The 20101-nt window shown below is 41.3% G+C and overlaps 1 protein-coding gene across 4 annotated transcripts in view; it reads left to right on the forward strand.

The window, feature by feature from the left end:
* The window catches only part of NRG1 (neuregulin 1), a 183112-nt gene that overhangs the window by 18077 nt on the left and 144934 nt on the right, over nt 1-20101 (forward strand). For all 4 annotated transcript variants that reach the window (XM_069001467.1, XM_069001471.1, XM_069001472.1 and 1 more), the window contains exons 2-3: nt 12815-12992; nt 19793-19917. In XM_069001467.1, coding sequence (XP_068857568.1) covers nt 12815-12992; nt 19793-19917 — 303 coding nt within the window. The remainder of the gene's footprint in view (nt 1-12814; nt 12993-19792; nt 19918-20101) is intronic.

Here is a 20101-nt window from a genome sequence, read left to right on the forward strand (position 1 = left end):
GAATGAGTTAATACTCTGAAAGAAGAATGCTTATCATCTACAGAACATTTTCCATTGTTTCCATTTCTCTTAGCAATGATGGTGTCCAGCTTGGTTACTTCCTACATAGAATTCCCTTCGCAGCCAGAAGGGGGACTCAGGATATTAAATTTCAGCAGATGTGGTGAACTCATCCTTTATGTTCTTTTTTTAATGAACATTGTTTTCTGATATTACTGTGATTCTTCTTCCATCAGTCTTTTATGGCTTCCATTGTCATAGCTTTCATTATTATGTACTTAACAGTGTGGGACAAATTTTGCAGAAGGAAATACTGAAATGGACACTTGGACATGTCTGGAACCAGGTTCCAGTCCATCAGGAAGTGGTTTGGTGTATCTCTTCTTTGTCTGTTTATCACAGGGGTTTTCAGCCCCTGTGTTGCTGCCTTTCCCCAGAGGTATATCCTCCCTCCAGTGTGTAGGCCGGATCTCAGACTGTAATTAATAAGGGAATATTCTGGCTGTTGTGATACCCAAACATAAGAGTGAGTGAGACCCAAGAGAGAGTCCCAGTCTGGACTTCAGACCATCATGCAGCTCATGACAAAAGAGAATAAATGAGCATTTCTAAGCAGAGGTATGCTTATTGCTTTATGTGCTGTGGAACAATCTGTGAGAAAATAGCCAAAGTACCAAGGAGTGAGTCCTCCCTGCCACTGGGTTTCGTGTGCGACAGCCCTGCTGTCTGTAGTCATGTCACCTTGCAGGACTGAGTCTTACAGGAAACTTAATACACCTGCCAGTTCTGCTGCTGGGATTGCATAAATTTCCCATGTAAACCCCTGTTTTTCAAAACCCTTTTAGGATTAAGCTTTTATCTCTGATTTATTTGTGTAATATGAGTTTCATTCTCATGTCTTCTAGAAAATCTGCACAAAAGAAATGATTGGCAACCCCCTAGAGTTCAGCACAGTTGGGGAGAAAGTTATGCATTCTGCCTGTTACATGTTATTTTCAATGAAAATCTTGATTGGAACTTGACATGATACCATCTTTTTAGGATAATGTGGTTTTGTTTGGTTTATGAAAGACTGGTCTTTGGGGGATTTTTTTGTTGTTGGGTTTTTTTGGTTGCTTGGGGGGGGTTGTGTTTTTCTTTTCCTTCTTTTTTCCTTCTGTTTTCCTTTCTTTTTTCCTTCTGTCTTTTTCCTCTTTTGTCTTTCTTTTTCCTCTTTTTCCTCTTTTCCTTTTTTCCTCTTTTTTTAAGACCAATTAAGTAAGGAAAAGACTGCACTGTGTAAGGATTAGTTTGAACACTATGCAGATTGTCCCTAAAGGAGATTTGACTCTGTTTTCATTCTTGATCTCATCTGGGGAAGCATCCCTTCTGTGCCGGATAAGGAGCAGCCCCTCCTCTAACAGATTTTGAAGTTACTTCAGATAGCTTCAGAGAGGCATAGTACCCACATGTGATGAGGCTGGAGAATTTATTTTTTTTCTGGTTCTCCAAGAAATAGGTAAGCAATCTGCTGGGTAGCTGCAGCGTGACACCAGCACCATAGGGTGGGAACCTTCTTGTTTTTCCTAACCTGGACTTTTTCCTGGGGAGTTGTCTCTGGCTATTCTAGTGTGAGACTTTCTATTCTGTTGTTTTAGTAAGGATTATGTATATTGCTGCCTTCCTTGCAGCTCAGCTGTCCAAACCTGTACAGAGCTGGTCTGTGGTCTGGTGCGACTCTGTGAAAACAGCTTTGCTGCAGATTGGCTTGCAGTTGTTCTGTTAGTGCTCTTCAGTAATTTTTCAGCAGCAAAAAAGCGCATTTTATGCTGCGTGCTGTGTGTATGCAGTCCATGTGACCCATGGCTGAAGTTGGTGGCTTGGCTAGGAAGTAAAAGCAAAGAAAAAGTTTCCTGTTGTTGCACTAATGGCCACAAACTGAAACTTCTAATAGAAATTATATGGAACAAATAAATCACTGAAGATGATATACAAAAATCTCCAGCTCAGTAGTAGAAAAATGACTGTATTGTGCTCAAGTCTCTTTTCGCTGAGAATGAAATAACACGGAGGCTAAGAAAGGGGTGGGACATTGGTCTGATTAGTCCTTTTGTGCAGAAGTTTATAATCACATTGATGTCTTTCTGCCCTGAATGATGAATGCATGTATCAGTGTTAACACACAAAGTCATTGTCATTAAAGTCAGGTTTCTTAATTCTGTTGAAGCAGAGAGAGCGTTGCCTCTACAAAGACCTGTTAGGACTAATTTAATCCAGAAGTTTATTGATTCAACATAATTTATAAAGGAATTGATTTTAATGTGAGTTTAATCATAAATTGGCTTTAAATCAGTTTAAATCGGTGTTCACAGTGAGACTTTGCATTGGTTTAAATATAATTTACTTATGTTTTAATTAGATCTCTGCAAATTTGGATATAGATAAATTCTCTGTTTTTTCCCTTCAGTAAAACTGTAGCACATTTCTCCATCTTCTGGGCTGAAAGTCTAGCTGTAACAAATCAATGACAAAGCATTTTATTTTCACAGGGCCTGAATTTTACCTTAGTTCTGTGCTGGGCCTTCAGTTCTTATCATATAGAAAATAAAGTCCTGGATACTGGAAAATTGAAATAATCAATTTTCAGGCTGTGATATTATCCAAAACTGTGACACACAAAAACCAGTTGTAAGTTTAAAAAAAGTAGTGGGGGAAGGGAGTTTTACTTGATTTACCATGTCTGTATTCTTTTTGCCAGCAGTGGGAATGTATTCTCCAACTTCTTTTTAACTAAAATTTACCATATAAATGCTGTTCTGCTAGTGGAGACTCTAGATTGGGGAATAAGGCTTGGTACACATTGCTTACTACCCTTCATATATTTGAGCTGCTCCACAAGGTTCACCTGTGGCTTCTACCTAAGGAATGTTTCTCTTCTACAATAAAAGCTGTAATTCCTCCTTGACAGTAGCTACCGGTGGCCACAATCACAAGGGTTAGAGTGTTAAATAATTACTGTTTGATGCATGTTTTAGTCTTTTTCACGTACTCAGGGATTTTAAGGCCATTGAGAGATCTTGACAGAAGATTGACCTGGCAGTGTGGGCTACCTTGTTATAGACCAGAAGCCCCAGGCTGGACTTGATGGCCTGGAGATCTGTGTCACAGTTTTTCTGTATTTGTGTGACAATTCCACTCCCGTATGGATCATTCTTACTATTCACACACATTTCCTGGTATGCAATTACAGCACCTACTGTTGATCTGGAATATACTTTTAAGAGCCATGTAATTTTCCCTGCATAACTTTTAAACTTTTGTCTTAAGTCCCAAAACCATTTCAGAGGTGCTTAATTTGCCTTATCCCTCCTCCAGTGATTGCTGCACCATGGCATGTTTCTGCACGCTTTACTTACCATGTGGTCATGGATTTTTTGGAGGTTGACCTTTAAAAGGATGTCTAATCTTGCATAATAATTTAGCCAATGGAGATACTTCCAATTATATATTTTTGCAAGCTGTTCCCAATTGCAAGTATTTAGTAGTATTTGTAAGAATTTTGTTCAAGTTTTCATTTGAAGATAGGACGTATATTTTCAACAGTTGTGATATAAATGCTTCCTTTTCACTGCAGTTTCCATTTCTGTTTTGCCATAGCTGCAGACTATAAATATGGAGTTCAAGTATGTTGGAAGTAAATTATATTGAAGGGTACATTATGAGATCTCTCCGCATACTCTGCAACTCCATAATGTTAAATGCAATGTTTAAATTTTTGCTGAGCTGGGTTTGAGCTCATGATTTTTGTGCAATGCCTGGGTGTATCCAGTTCCCTAGTTCCTGAAATGAGGCAAATGGTTTTCTGTCTCATTGGCTAAAGTGTTTTCACTCTCCTTCTGGTAAAAAAAAAAAAAAAAAAAGAAAAAGAAAAAGGAAGGTTTTTTGTTTTTCCAGCAGACTCTTCTGAGTTATGACCACTTCTTTTGTCACCTGAAGAGACCTGGACTAGTTGTGCTGTGCCCCTGGGGAAGAGCACATCCTTTTGCTGTGGGTGTGTCACTTCTGGAATTATCAGACCTTGTGATTTTTCCTTTAGCATGCAGGTACAAAAGCAGCCATATTTCAAAACGACGTAGGAATGGAGGCACGAGCAATACCTCCATTCCTTTTCTATCTGGCGGAGTTTAAGGCAGGCAGAGGCAGGGGACATTGAATTTTCAGGTGTTATATAGCTGGGATGGGTCTGGCACATGCTCTGCTCTGTGATCAACACCAGAAGAAAATTATTAAGAAAACCTTTGAGGCTGCAGTGGAAGAACTACCCTTGCTTTCCAGAGGTTTTTTCTGTGCAGTCTTTTAGTACACAGATGTTTTTGTAGGCCTACATCTTTCCACAGCCTGTGCTGAACACCCACACAAATCCTAGAAAGGGAGTATTGCTAGGAGAGCTGACCACAAGGAATTTAAATGAGAGGAGGGGAAGGAAAGTGGCGAATGAGGAACCATACCCACAGTGTTAAGTTTGACTTGTGCATTAGCAAATCAGTGTCTTGAAAGTTTCAAAATTCTTCACACTGCTGTAAATATTTTATGCACCCAATAATGCAACAGCAACTTCTTCATTTTAAGGCTCCAATTAATCTTGTTTTTCCCAAATTCATTTCTGTGATTTGATTTTCTTTCTGTTCATGTCAAGCAAGCCAGCAGACAGGTTTCAGCTTAGGTTTTCCACGTTCCCACCCCAAAATTTCAACATGGGTAAGTGGTTCTTTGCAGGGAGGAACAGTAGAAGACAAATGAACCTCCTAAACTTCCAGTTGTTCCTTGGGATATCCAGACATTTTCTCATCTAATTTGTGAAGAGTGCTGGCCTCTGTGTGAACTTTGTGAGAGGGAGATTGTTTGAGTTTTTGAGGAGGCAATCGTTTTGGGGAATTCCATTTTGGTTCTTCCTGTATGCTAATTATTCTTTCCAGTGGTTATATCCCCAAGATCAGATTACTCATGTATCCTTATTGGTGGTGGCAGTGACTCTAGCTCTGTGAACCCATGCAGGGGGAGGTGATTAGTGGTGACCTATTAAGGTAACCTTCATTCCACATTTGGGGAATTGCCTTCTGACCACCATTTCCACTGTATTTCACCTGTCATGACACTCCCTACTCCCTGTGTTTTATCATTTTTTAATAAGACATCCTTGTGGACAGGAGGTCCTTCTGGTTTTCTTGTTCAAAATGGAAAATAACTTTAATACTGGGAAAGTTTATGTTAATCCTGTGCCTGTAACATTGTCTGATGTTTTTTAAATTCTGCTTGATGCAGGTTTTTTCTCCTATACATATATGACTGAGATCTCACTGGAGGAGTAGGGACAATATGCCATACTTAATTAGGAATACCTCTAACCAGGGACGTAAAAGTGTGCTGGCAGTGTTGCTGGATGTGTATTGTTATTCTTTCCCTTAAAACTTCCACAGCCTCAGGAGGAGGAGGAAAATTTTTAGACATGTGAAAGCCTGCCATGGGCTGAGCACTGAGCAATTTATTGGCTGCAGCATGGTACACTTTGTCTGTGAAGTGGAACTACTGCACAATCAGAAAATGCTACAAAGCCAAGAAAACAGTGTAAACCAGAAGCAAAAATGGGCCTCTATGATGGGGATCAGAGCAAAGCAATGACTCATGTCCTTTGCATGTGAGAATCCCAGCTTTGCTGGAACAGTGTGAAGAGAAAGAGCATGGTGGAGAAACACTGAAAGGGTGGAGAAGCAACTGGAGGCCAGAGGAGATGAAAACAAGAGTTTCAAAATATAATATAGTTCACAGGGTCTGAAAAGCTTACAGGATCTGACACACAGGAATCTCTGTGTTTTCAGATGATGGCAGAAGAAGAGGGGGACAGAGAATACGAAATTTGAGAGGGAGAGGAGGAGATGGCTGCAGCACTTTCAGGCCCCTGGATTGAAAGTCTTAAGCTCTAAGGAAGCTGTTTAAAAAAGCAAATTTTACCAAAAAGAGGGAGGAAAAAAGGGAGTTTCCAAAGAACTGGATTTTTGTCACTAATGCAGAGAAATAACCTCTGGATTTTTACCTTTCGTTTGGGTTTTTTCTTCACAACATGATCTTAGGGCACACCAATGTGGCTACACAAGTATCACAGCTGAAACCTAAAGTTTTAAGTTTTCCATGCTTCTCAGTCCAGTGATCTGCTGAACCTTACAACTCTGGCCATAAAGTGAAGACTGAGACCCAGACAAGTTTGCAGTGTAGTTGCAGCCTTTGCTTTTACGTGGTTCTATCAGCTGCACTGCCCTCTGTTTGGTAACTTACTGAATGGCTTTTTTTCAAGCAAAAGTAGAAATTAGTGCTTAACATTCTTACACTAGAGAGCAAAGAAAGAGATGTATGTATGATGCAGCAAATTGCACTTCCTTCTATCATCTGACTTCAAGTCACACAACTTGAGTCAAACTTCCTTTAAGCTGCAATTCTGAAATTCAGCTCCTAAATCAAAATTTTTTGTGAAAAAAAAATTTTAATTACTGAGTACTTGCAAGTCGCCTTGAAGTCCATGGGATTTATCCTGCACAGCATTTCTGCACTTTGGGTTACTGTAATTTTAGTGTAGTGTTCAAGTAAAGATTCTGGAGTCCACTTTTATACACTCGCATATGTAAAATATGGACCTGCAGATTCTTCCATCAACTTTACGAGCTGTTTTCCCTGAATCACTTGTTGGATATCATATTGTGGATATTACACTGTCCCACATTTTCAGTCTGTGTGATCAGGTTTTTATATTGACAGTGTCTAACAGGATGATCAAAGCTTAACAGGGATGCAGCCAGTTGGAGTCAGCTGAAGCACTGAGAATCAGAGGAGCGAGTATTTAATGTAATCAGGCAGTGTGTTCCCGCAGACATGATCATCAGTAAATAAATTAAGTGTTGACCTTTAAATCATAATCTTTAGGTTAGACACTCACTCACACCCAGCTTCTCTTGCAAAACCTACATTTTGCTTTGAACACAGTTCCCTGTCTCTGAGGAGGCCTAAGTTCAGAAACTGATATCTTGAGTGTCTGCAGGAGAATGAACAGCCTGTCACTATCATGTTACATTGAATAAATGGGTGCTCTCAGGCTTTTGCTCCTGGACACGATACTTCTAGACATGCTGTTTTGTCACTACCATCCTTTTTCACTCCACTGGAGATGCTTTTTGCTTGTCGAGTGAAGGTGGGGCGGGGAGGAACAGGAATGAGACCTTCTCTGCGTGCATAGTTCTTCTTCCATATGCCCATTTTCAGTGTCCTGTTGAAAATCCTGCCTTCCCAAGATCAAATTATGAATTGGCCCATGGTACTCTCATTGGAGGGGTTTACTAGGCTTCTGACAGACAGAACAAAGAGAAGCTTAATGCAAGCTCACAGAGCAGGGGTAAATATCCAGGAACACTGGCATAAAATAGCATGCACTTGAAAGCATCTCACGCCAAATGAACAAATATTTTAGGTACAGATCTATGGGTTTGTTGGCGTTGCATTATTTTGAAAGGACCAAGTGAGACTTCAGTACCATCATACCTAAACCCGTCAGGTTTCAGAGTAGCAGTTGGATTTGTACTGGCTTTTGGGAGTAGTTACTCTGATTTACAGAGGCATTTGCTGGTTCCATGCTGTTCCAGTGTTTAAAGAGCATGGCTGTAGTGCTATATCTGTCTATTGCTCTATTTCTTGGCTCCTGACCACGTTGCTAGCCATTCCTTTGTCACTCCCCTTTCTTTTGGCCTTTGCAATACCTAAAAGTTTTGTAAAATTTTCATTTTAACATCACTAGAATGAGTGATATTCTGTGGATCTTGGTTTTATGTGTACTTCAAGACAAATGTCAGGTTTTCATTTTCCTTTTGCTCTTCAGCAACAGACACAAGTATTCAAGTATCAAGACCCAGAGCTGAAATGTATCTGGCACTATTTTCAAAAGAATTCATAAATTCCCATTAAGTAACTAAATGATTTGTTTGGTTTTTCAGTCCTTCAGTTTGTGTTCAGTTACTGTGGGATTTTGGAGAGCTGGTTGTTTGGGATTATCTCCTATCATTGCCCACAGTGTTTTATCATGTAGGTAATCTGCACAGAGACTCAGCATGCTTGCAGGCAGTAGGCAGATTTTGAAAAGTGTTCAAAATTTAAATGTTGCCTGAGAGAATAATAGGAAGATTAAAACCAAGAGATACAATGCAAATTTTTGTGGGTTTTATTTGTTTGTTTGTGGATTTTTGTTGTTGTTTGACTTGGGGTTTTATTTGTTTGGTTAGGGTTTTGGGGGCTTTGAGGGGAGGCTTTTTGTCTGAGTCGGAGCAGTATACATTTTAAAGTGTAGCTTATATATTCAGAAGACCTGGTCTGCTGATGATAAGCCTGACCTTGATTATAATCTCATATGCAAGGGGAGAAGGCTTTTGGAAATAATATAATTTGTCCTGCATTACTTCCCTGCCTTGAGCATTATGCAAAAAAAAAAAAAAAAGGCAGTAAGTCTGAGGCCAAGGCAATGGGTGTTATTCTGGTGGCTTCTATTACCCCTCACCGAGCTGTTGGTCACAATTTTGTGCAGCAAACTCTGCACATGTGCCTACTGGTAAGCATGCCTAATACATTCCTGTGCTCAGGCTCTCAAAAGGCTTTGCGCCTTCCTAGGGAAAGAAGAGACAGGGAAATAAAAACAACCACTCATGGAATTTCAGCTGAGTGCCGTTGTGTGATAATATTTTGCAGGTTTCCTGTTTAATTTATTCAATGAGTTGAGCTTCCATGCAGATTAACTATACAATCAAATACTGAAAGTGAGGAGATTGATGTTCTTTGCCAAACTCACAAGTCCAGGGAGAAGTTATCTGCAGTCAGACATTATCAGTGAGTCTTTTGCAGAGAGAATATGGAAATGCGTGTTCCTTATCTGCAGTGATATTATGCAGGCCAGCAGACATAAGTTTCTGAAAAAAATTGCTAACAAAATGACAGCTATTCAAGCCATCTTAATAAGGAAAGATCTAACACCTTGCTTGCTTTTGCCTGTTAAACCCTTCCAACCGTGTGGGACTTTTGCTGACACAACTGCTCCACTGCTTTGTGTTCTCTCACTGTTACCACCCTTGTTGCTTCCTTAGAAAGTCTGTCAAAGCAGGGGAGGACCATGGGTCACAGAGATACATCCTGACTGGGTAGTGTGAAAAGCCTGGGTGCCTTTCTGTGTGTCTAATTGACTCTTAAATATGAGGCCCTACCGCATTTTGGCACAAGGAATACAGATAAAGTAGATGCCCCACCACATCTTTCATTCAAGCAGCTCCTCTTTCAGGGTAGTTCCACACTCAGTTTATGCTTTTTCTCTTCAGGATTTGTCTGTTTTCTTTGCTCCCTAGCCCTTGTCATTCTGTGATGGATGGCATGTGTAAGGGCTCTGCTGCTGCCATACCAGAGCTGCTCATAACAGCACTGCCCAAAAAGTGACTGTAGGAAATGCTGTGAGGCTCCCTTCCATTTTCATTTTGACCAAATCCTTGTGTCCCCAATGGCATTTCAACTTCCATCTACATGTAGGAAATGCAGAAAATGTTTTTGTTGCCCTTCCTGCCTTGTTCCTGCCTGCCATGGGCAGCCTCAGACAGTGGACAGAAGCCTTGCCGGCGGCAGGAGTGGTCCTGCGTGACAGGCACAGCAAGGAGAAGTGGAAAGGAGCCAAGCTGGCAGGAGATGCTGTGGGGACAAAGGGGGAAGGGGTAAAGAGGCAAGGGGAGGGCAGCGTCAGGGGAAGCCGTGTCTAGTTATGATTATAACCATTTTTGTCTCTTCTAAAAGCATTTCTACCCTGCAGACAAGGTCCTGTCTTACCAGCACCGTAGAATTGGCACAGACTGTGATGAAAGTCAGTTACCTCTTGCAACAGTGGAAGCTGTAGCTGATCTTGATCCAAGTGCACAATGCTGTAGTTTTATCAGCACAAGCTTTCTCATATGCCTGGCAGGTCTGATTAACTTTTGCAAAACTGCGACTGAAAGGAAACAAACATAGTGTAAATGAAAAGAATAAAAAAACCCCAAAGAAACAATCTCCTTTCTGTCATGTCTGTGAACAGCTTTTTCTGTGTTCCCTGGAGAGCCTGCATGCTTGGACAGCGAGTTACTGTGAATTAGTGAGGGTCACTGCCATTGATTAAATCCTCTTTTATGTTTCCCGGTAACTCCTGAATTATGGCAAGAGTTGAGCATATTAATTTAACACTTTTCTTTTTTTCACTGACAGCTCTGATGGAGGAAAAAATCTGCAAGTCATTTTGAGGAGATAATACTGAATTAAAATAAAAATCAGGAACAAAATGGCATCTCTCTTTTATTCCCAGTTTCCCATTGCTATGTTGAAAGAACAGTCAATAACTAGTTCAAGTCTTTAGCACAAAAATTTTCATCCTTGCAATTGTGGTTATGCTTTTAATTTATGCAAGATATGGACTAGGACTATAACAAATGAAATATGGTAAAATAAGAAATACTGCCTTTATATTTCAAACCTCTGCAGCTCATTTTCTTACATAGTGACAAAAGACTATAACTTTAACTCTTTAATGACAGAATGAAATGGTCAGCACAAGCCTCAGTAGTAAGGCTCTTACTTAATGCTAATTATTTTTGTTGGAAATTTTAAATATTATTTTTAAAAAAATAAAATTTATATTCAGACAATATTTATATCTGTTCTTATATAAATGAATATATATATATATATATACAAACACACACTTATAAAAGTGTATGTATTTAAACATATTGGTTTCAGGATGGTGTGTGGGCACTTGTTTTTCCAAAATCAAAAATTGTTTTCATAGCATTTTGAGAACACACTGAAATTTCCAAAATTATCCAGGGGAGTGGGAGAAAATGGAAACCAACATATGAAAAGACTTTCTGGTCATGAAATGCTGGGCCTTTACCTGATCCATCACAATGCCACCCTGACAGATGTGCCTACCCCGCATGTACAACATCCATGGATGCCATTCCCAGAGAAGTCTCCCTCTCAGACATTTTGCTGATGTCTAGAACACTTCCTGCCACAAACTTCTTGTCCACACCAGCCGAGGTGCATAGAAAAGGTTGTCACTTTCTTCTTAATCAGACACTTTTTAATTATGGAAGACTACTCTGTCCCTCTTCTGTCTTCTGCTGGTGTCGCAGCATCACTTCGTTTGGTCACTCACTGCAGACCACATTTTCCCAACTACCACTGTTTATGCCACTCAGGGCTCAGTTTCCAGGGAATTAAGTGTTTCCCCGGGCTTTACTGGGGTGAGGAAGGCTGCCTTACATGTGGGACAGGCCATGCTGCTGCCTTCAACAGTCACACACTTACTGGGCATGTGCATATTTGTTCTTTATTCAGGCTTCTTATAATTATGGCTGTGATGGTGGTGCTTGTTTTTTGTCTTATTGGAATCATAATTAAGGCCACCTGATCAGCAAGTCCCCACAAACACACGAGGAACATATACCAAAACATAATCAAGAGTGTCCAGTTTGTTAGGACATTTTCTTGCACAGGACTGTGTTGGAGACCTTTTGGTGTCTCTTTGGGTGCTCCTGGTATGCATGTTATGGAGAATCATTTGACCAGGATGGCCATTTGTGTCCTTGGACAATATTACAACTGTTCAAGAAACAAAATGCCCTGCAGCTGGAGGTACTGCACAGCAATAGTGACTCCCTGGAGATTCAGGCAGGGCGCAGCTGAGCGAGGATGAACTTACAGGCCATCAGCAGACCAGCTGCAGTACCCCATATTAGCCCTCCCTGTTTGTGTGGTAAAGGTGTTATCTTAAGCCTCAGGGGAAGCAAGGTCAAGTATAGGTGTTTTGCCTATACACTGGAGCACAGGAGTGGCTGGTTTACAGCTAGCACACGGGGTCAAATGAAGGGTAGCATCTCACAAAGGGACTGCATCTTCCTGTGAAGCCTGTGCTCAAAGACCAGGACTCATGTGTAATATTAGAGGTCTATAACTTAGAAAGCCTGAAATGGTTTGAGGTTTACACATACAAGAAACGTTATTGCTACAACACAGTAGAAATTGAGATGCATCAGCTGGAACCCTAAGTGTGTTGGCTGAGCCTTTTCAATGCAGTGTCCCCTTCTGGGTCCAAAATACCCTTAATTGATATTGATTCTGTTGATGGGCTTCCAAGCCTGTTGTCTTTTGCCTCAGGGAAAGGATATGGCCAAGCTGAGGTTTGAGGTAGGTGTATAATGTGGGTTATAATGTTTGGCTGGAGCAAAAGCCTTTCCCTGAGACGAGGGAGGCTGTAGAGCTTATATTTATGCTTTTAACTCTGTGTCAGATCAGTTGCACCTGGAGCCTTTGGGTAGTCCGTGACTCGTAGCAATTGAAATTAGTAAAGCAGCAAGATACCCTCCCTTTGCCTTTCTGTGTTACCAACCAGAGGTGCCTGCCACGGTGTGCTGTCTTGTCCCTAGGTGCACGCAATCAAATAATGTTGTTAGTGCTCCATGCTGTATTCAGAAGCAGCACTTTGGTTCTCGCTGCGGCTTGCAAGTTGTAAGACTGTCATAGGAGAGCTCCAAAGGGTCAAAGTAGGCTGTCATTAAATGTGCCCTTATGCTTTAAGGACAATACACATCCTTGTTTTTCAGGGGTTTTTGCAGAAGCATTGTTAGTCTGGTTGGGGTTTCGCTCTCCATGACTTGCCTAGCTCAACTTGAGTAAGCGATGTTTTCCCTTTTGAGGATGGCCTAATCACCAGCACATTCTTTTATTTCTTTAGCGGTGCCCCTCAAATTGAAGGAAATGAAAAACCAAGAGGCTGCTGTGGGTCAGAAGCTAGTGCTAAGGTGTGAAACCACTTCAGAGTATCCTGCGCTCAGATTCAAATGGTTAAAGAATGGGAAGGAAATAACCAAAAAAAACAGACCGGAAAATATCAAGATCCCAAAAAAACAAAAGTAAGTACGAAGTAATATCTCTCAAGTGGGGCTTTGAGGGCTGGGAAGTGATGTTCACCAGAACACAAGCACTGAAGTTGTTAACTGGAGTAACACAAAGCTGAAAGCTGTGAGTCACAGAGGAAGAAAATTTAAGGAAACAGACACCAGTGTTTTTTTTCCTTAAAGTATGAATGAAGTGTGAGTGTGGTATAAAGATTTCATAATTAATTTTCCCCTTTCAATTTATATCTGTTTTCTGATAGCCAAAGGCTATGATTTTAACCAGTAAACCTTGGAGACAGGCCATTTTTAAACTGCTAACAAGAACAGAGGTACCTTATGTTTATTGTCTAAAATCAAAGAACACTTAAATTCGTCAAAGGAGTGCAGATTTTGAAATATTTTAGAGATTTGCTTTTCAAGCAGTTTAGTCCTTAAGAAGGGCTGGGTGCTGTCCTCATTAGCTCTGAATGTCTTATGCAAGCATGCAGTAGTCCTTTACCAGAGGCATTTCTGCACTTGCAGAACAAGGCACTGGTGTAGCAGATGTCAGATGAATAGCAAAGCATGCAAATCCTATCCTCCTGTCTGGTGGAAAGTGCCCCCTACATGTGGCTGATGACCAGTGCCAAAAGATGGACTGGTGCCTTGTTTCTGCAGGGGAGAGTGCTTTTGCTGCATTGAGACAGAAGAAGGCTTTTGCTGTTTGATCTCTAGTTTGTTGTATAGGTTAAAAAGTTTTAATTGTCACCAGCTACGAAAATCTATTTGAACAGTCCTTCAACTCTCACTTCTGCTCTCTGTAGGCAGGGCTGCTCTCTGCTGCACTATGGCATGCCTTCCCTTCATTCAAGACACAGAAGGTTTGGAATGGACACTGCAAGAGATTTTTCCTTCCAAGGTGTTCAGTGACCCCATACTTTGTGTCAGGGCTCACCTTGCTAGACAAAACAAGCCATAGTCAAATAGACATTTGACCTTTTAGAGTTATTCAGGTTAAAATTCAGAAATCCTGCCCTCCTTTGAAGTTTCATTTACCCCAGCCTGGGGCACAAGGTGAAACACAGAGAGGGGCAGAGCAGCATCACCACAGCCCCCATGCCACAGTCGCACAGATGTCAAGAAGGAACCTGTGATGTCTCCTTCCAGCATTTGCAAAATGGAGCTGTTCCAGGTGGCAGATAGCCTGGCAAATTGTCTGGACTCATTTGCAGAGCCATATGTCTCCGTCAGAGTTGTATTTTCAGTCTATTCTGTAAAGAAAATGTTCAGATCAGAGCCTAGCCCTCAGCTTTCCCAGCAACCCAGTGCTGCCTGTGAGCAGCAATCAGTATTTTCTCCACTTACATTTTGGCTGATGCTGATTGACCAAACTCACTGGGGCTAGGATTTCACCTTCTGGGGCTGGACTTTATCAGTTTGGACTTTATCAGCATTGAATCAGGAACTGCCTTTTGCCAGTTCACTTCTCTGTGGTTTTTTTGCCCCCAAAAAGGTTTGAGGAGCTGTCAGAAGGGAAACTGATAGCTATTGATTTGATATTGATGCATGTGGAACGTGTGAGACTATTTTTGAGCTTGATGTGCCAAAAAGTGTTTAAAATTCTCCAAAGGATACATAATGAAAAAGACTAAAATTGTGCCTTTTTGTGGAAGATAGAAATAACCAAGTCATCTTCACTCACCATAAGTGGACAGGGCGCAGGCTTTGACCTGTATTTCACACATTTGTGCTTCCCCAGTCATAATGATACCACTCATTGTTGGAATTTCTCTCTTGTGTTTTGGAAATGTCAGTGTGGAATGGAGAAGCACTTCCAGTTAGAGACATGAAAGTCACTAGATGTAGAGTACAAAAGGCGGAAAGACAAGGGATGTCTGCTGACATCGGAAGGATTTTCTCTGCCTTCCTACTTTGACATTTTAATTTGAGGATGCGTCAGTGCTTTGCCATTTCTTTTGCTATTCATGTGTACATCCAGGACTGAGTAGAAATGAACAGCTTAAGAGAAAATAGATTTTATTTTGATGAAAAGTGGGACAGACACGAGTTGTAAAGCTAAAGAAGAGTGGGGAAAAATGCAGTGTAAATGAATGCATAAAAAGACATGCTCATTTCAGTAAGCAAAGCCACGTTAAAAAGATCCCATTGCAAATTAGAGGAGTGTCAGATCAAGGAGTTTTTTTCCCCACTTATATTCTGTGTGTTTTTTCGTGATAGCCCACTGATAAATGTTTGTCATGTTCACATGCTGCTGTATTGTTACAACAAGCATTTTAGTGTGAATTTTTTACTGTTACCAAGTGTGAGAAAAATCAAGTATGAAGGTTAGAGTAGCTGATAAGCTGTCTGGGATTAATGTTTGTTTTAAAGTTCAAATGGCTACGTAAAAAGTAGGCTGTGTTTCTGAAGAACCATTAGCCTGCAGAGTATCACAGCCTTATTGACATCTTCAATCCAAACACTTGAAAATAACACTTTCTAACATTTACCAAAACCTCACAAAGTTTATATCTACTGCCCAATGGCCACTGACTTCTATCACCTAGTATTTTGCAAGAAATCGCCCTTCATTGTGGGATGGCAGAATAAAACCTGTTTATTGTTGGAATAAAAATAAATGTTTCTTTGGCTCGGCTACCTAGCCAGAGCTAAAGCTAAATAGCCTTAGGTTTTTAACAAACTGCAAAATATCTGGCAGTATGATGAAGTGTCTATCTCAGAAATTAAAAATGAAGACCTTAGCTTTACACCTGAAGTAGGCAAGGAAAAGATAATACATCAACTTGGTGGTTCTGGGCACATTGGCCAGTGTGAACAGTACTGGATCAAAAGATTTGCCAAAGTGGAGCAGATGCTGTTTTCTTAGTGTTTTAGGAGTTCAGAAGCCCCTGTGGCAATGCAGGCTTCCTCAAAGCTTAGCCTTCCAAGGACTGCTTTGCCTGTCAAACAGTTTCACTCCTCTAAGCTCCCTAGGATGGTTTCAGGGTGGTTGATTCAGAGGGTGCTGAGCCCCAGCATGTGATGGCCCCACCTGGACTACTGTGTCCATCTCTGGGGCCTCCAACCCAAGAAAGACATGGACCTGTTGGAGTGAGTCCAGAGAAGAGCCATTAGGTTGATCGTTGGGCTGGAGCACCACTCCTATGAAGACAGGCTGACTGTTCACCCTGGAGAAGAGAAGGCTTTGGGAAGACCTTACAGCACCTTTCAGTGCCTGAAGGGAGGGCTACAAGAAGGTTACAGAAGGACTTCTTACAGGGGTGTGGAGTGACATGGCAAGGAGAATCTCCTTGAACTGAAGAAGGGTACTTTTAGGTTAGGTGTTAGGAAGACATTTTTTACCGTGAGTGTGGGGAGGCACTGGCACATGTAGCCCAGAAAGCTTGTGGATTCCCTATCCTTGGAAGTGTTCCAAGGCCAGGAAGGGTGGGGCTTTCTGAGTAACTGGGTCCAGTGAAAGATGCCCCTGTCCACGGAAAGTGGGTTGGAACTATTGATCTTTAAGGACCCTGCCAATGCAAACTACTCTGATTTTATACTTCTTTGACAGTACAGCAGGTGAATCCACTAAATGGCTATATTCCTTCTCATTACACTGGAGAGTCAAGATAAACTGAATGACTTTACATTTTAATAAAAGACATTTAGAGCAGTCACTTTTTACCTGAAATTTGTCTGAGTAAGAGCGTGCAGTTGGTGAGTTTCTGCTGCTGATTGCTGATGATTGGTGAGGCCATGATTGGTTGATTTGTATGTCCAGGGTCTAAGCTATTTCTTTGTGACAGTAGGGATATAGAGAAAATCAGACCCCAGACAAGGTTTTTTCACCTACCAGCTAACTTTCCCATGGCTGTCCCCTACCGTGATAGCATTTCATTTTCCTTCTCTGATTTCAAGTGCAGGTGAGACCTGTACATTATTGGTTTGGACAGTGTGCTGTACAGGTCAGGTGCTCTTCATTACATGAAGAGAGACTCCCTTATCAGAGTTGGGGTTTTTTTTGTGGCAGAGACAAGGTGTTTACCACTTCCAGCTGATGGCTTTGGGTGCAGTAGTGCATGAGGAAACTGTGTGTGTGTAAGTGCCCTGTACCTTGAGCTTCACCCAGGCTTAGCCTGCAGACAGGCAATTCTGGATGACAGATGGAGACTGGAAGCAAAATGAATTCAAGCAATCAGATAAGGTGGGCTGGGACTGCATTCTGCAGATGTGTTTCTTTACCCTTCATGTATGAATACAAGCTCAGCAGTGTCATTGTGTCAATGAGCTAAAGATTCAGCAGAAGCAAATCTTACAGGGAGTGGCATTTTTTTTGGAGTAGCATGGTATAGTTTGAGAAAAGGACAAGCCTTTAAAAACAAAATCCTTTATCGGGGCTCTAACTGAGTACTGTTGGAGTACTGTATTGCTAGGAAACTGCTTCATTTACAGCCATTAATGAGTCATCTTCTGCTCTCACTCTTTTGAATTCTGTCCCAATACCTCTCAATGATATTTTTAAGGCTATAAATATTCATACTATTTCTCCTGCTCTCAGAGACAAAACTCCTTACAGGGTTTTTTCCTAAAACCAAGAGTAAATTTGGCTTGTTAGAAATGGATTTGTAAGAAATATTGTTGCTTCACCTATTGTAATATAATAATAAAATCATAAAAGGAAGACACAACTCCTTGCCTTTTCCCATATGTATCAAGTAAAACAAAAACAATAAAAATAAATGTGCAGGGCAGAGAGTTTCTTCACAAAGCCAAGCATGCCACAAAAGTAGTTTGCATCAATATTACTTAATATATGGAGAAGATTGCAGCAAATATCCATTGGGTGTCCACATTAAAATGATGTAGCTGCAGCTGTGCTTTCTTCCTTTTCACTGGGTTACAGTGAATTCTTAAATACAGTAAGCCTCTTAAAAACTTTGTCTTTTGAAGCTTCCTAAGACTACAGCTCCCTCTCCATCTAGACAAGTGTCTGCAAGTATGGCTGAGAGATAACCTGTTGCAATATAGGAAATATCACATGTCCACACAAGCTGTTAGGTGGTGTAGAACAATGCACGATGTTCCTGGCCAGGCCCTCAACAGGCTGTTGCGAAGGCGGGCAGGAAAATTAAAAAGCAGACCACTTTTACTGTTGTATAAGCATAGCTGTTAGTCAGGTGTAAAATTTTCACACAAAGGTCCAGTAGCATTCAACTTTTGGACACCTCTGTCAGTGCCTCTACCACTTTTTTCTCATATATATTAATGGTTGCCACCAGCTAGAGTCTGTTCTTGTATGCTGTCTGAAGTGCAGCCCAGTAAATTAATTCAGCACTGGGAACTGGGCTCCTAACATTTCCTGAGAAGGGAGCGCAAATACTCAGCTATTCATCTCTTTACCATTTGAGTAAACCTGAGTAAATTGCTAATCCTGGCTTGGCTGCTCCTCCCTCTTGCAAGCCCAGTGGCCTCAGGAAAGCAGTCCTCTTTCAGGACATGAGGGGAAACTCTTGTCATGCATGTTTCTGTGAGAGAGGGGTCCACCTAGCACGCTGCTTTCATTCCATGAGGGCCACAGGGCTGACTCCTCAGCAGTAGGACCTTCACATGGAGGCAGGGAAGGCTGAGCTGCCAATAAGCACATGTTTGGTACCAGATGGGATAGTGTCCTGTGATGGAGGTAGGGCTGGCTCACAAGGATGTGTTGAAAAATGACACTGAACATTTCGGTTGCTTCAGAAGCCCACACTGTTACAACAGACCAGTTTGTGGTCTGAACCAAGCCATGCTCACTGATTTGCAGAAGGGGTAAGCAGTTGTGATTTCTGCACAGAGGGTTAGGAGACATGACAGTGACAGAGCAAAGCAACTCCCCAAGCATTGTTTAGCTCAGCAGTCATGACAGTGACTATGAGCTTTTAGAGTGAGGAGCCACTGCCTCCTGGGGATGAGCCCTTCAAGTCGGGGTAGGCCAACTTAAGGAAGCCAGTGTTCATGCACTCTGAGCAACTATTGTGTAGATCAGGTTTTATGACAGGCAGAAACTTCCCCAGAGCACTTCTTTTAAGCAGTAACTGGGAAGAGCAGTAATGTGTGCGTTTTCCCCAAGCTAGTCATTCTCTGCAGTCTAGATAATGGGATTATTGTCATCCTGTGTGTTGGGGACCCCGTGAATGACACCAGAACATGTTCCTACAAAATTAATGGGTAGGCAGGAGTTCTGCATTTGAAAATCTAATCTTAAAACCTTGGAGACTGATTAAATTACATCTCTGAGCCAAGAACAAAATGTAGCTTCATGCAAATTGTGCTCCTGCCCATGAATTTTTGTTAGCACTGGAGAATGATTTACTATTGGGGTTTCAGAGGCTGTTAAAGAGTGTGGTGTGTTCTAATCTCATGATTATTTAGTCAGATGTTAGGAACTACAGTACTTATCCAGAACTCTACTGCTAGTAATGTGAACCTGTAGGGAAGGGTAATCTATTTTAATATTACACCCATCTCTGTGGCATCTGGACAGCCAACAATTTGGCTGAGAGAGGATGGTTGTTGGACTGTTGTTTTTCAGATTTCCTTCAGGAGCAAAGACTTCTCTCATACAGAAAAGCATAAGCAAGTACCTTCATTTGCGTTTGTGAATATGCCTGTTTTCCAGCAGCCTGTAAGAGATATTTTTTAATCTCCTCTCTTCTTTCAAACTGGATAGTGTTGATCTGTCAGTAAGAATGGAAGACAACATCTCTGTTGAAAGGGGTGGGGAAAAAAGTGCTTTAGTTGATGCAGTGACTGTTATTCCAGTACAGAATGTTTATATGTTTTTTCTGATTTCACAGGAAATACTCTGAGCTTCACATTTACAGAGCCACGTTGGCCGACGCTGGGGAATATGTATGCAGAGTGAGCAGCAAGCTAGGAAATGACAGTACTAAAGCCAGTGTTATCATCACAGACACCAATGGTAAGGCTTGACTCATTATTTTACTGTCACATTCAGAAAGACCATGTGTTAAAGCTGCCAGCAGGACAAATTGCTTAGGAGCAGGACAGAGCTTGGCAAGTGAAGTGGAAGCACTGAAATCTATTAGGTGTACTAAGAAAAGTAGTCGGGCCTGACTTGCCTGTTATGTAGTTGAGATGCTCAA

Source organism: Aphelocoma coerulescens (genome assembly GCF_041296385.1).
Source record: "Aphelocoma coerulescens isolate FSJ_1873_10779 chromosome Z unlocalized genomic scaffold, UR_Acoe_1.0 ChrZ, whole genome shotgun sequence".
Taxonomy (NCBI): domain Eukaryota; kingdom Metazoa; phylum Chordata; class Aves; order Passeriformes; family Corvidae; genus Aphelocoma; species Aphelocoma coerulescens.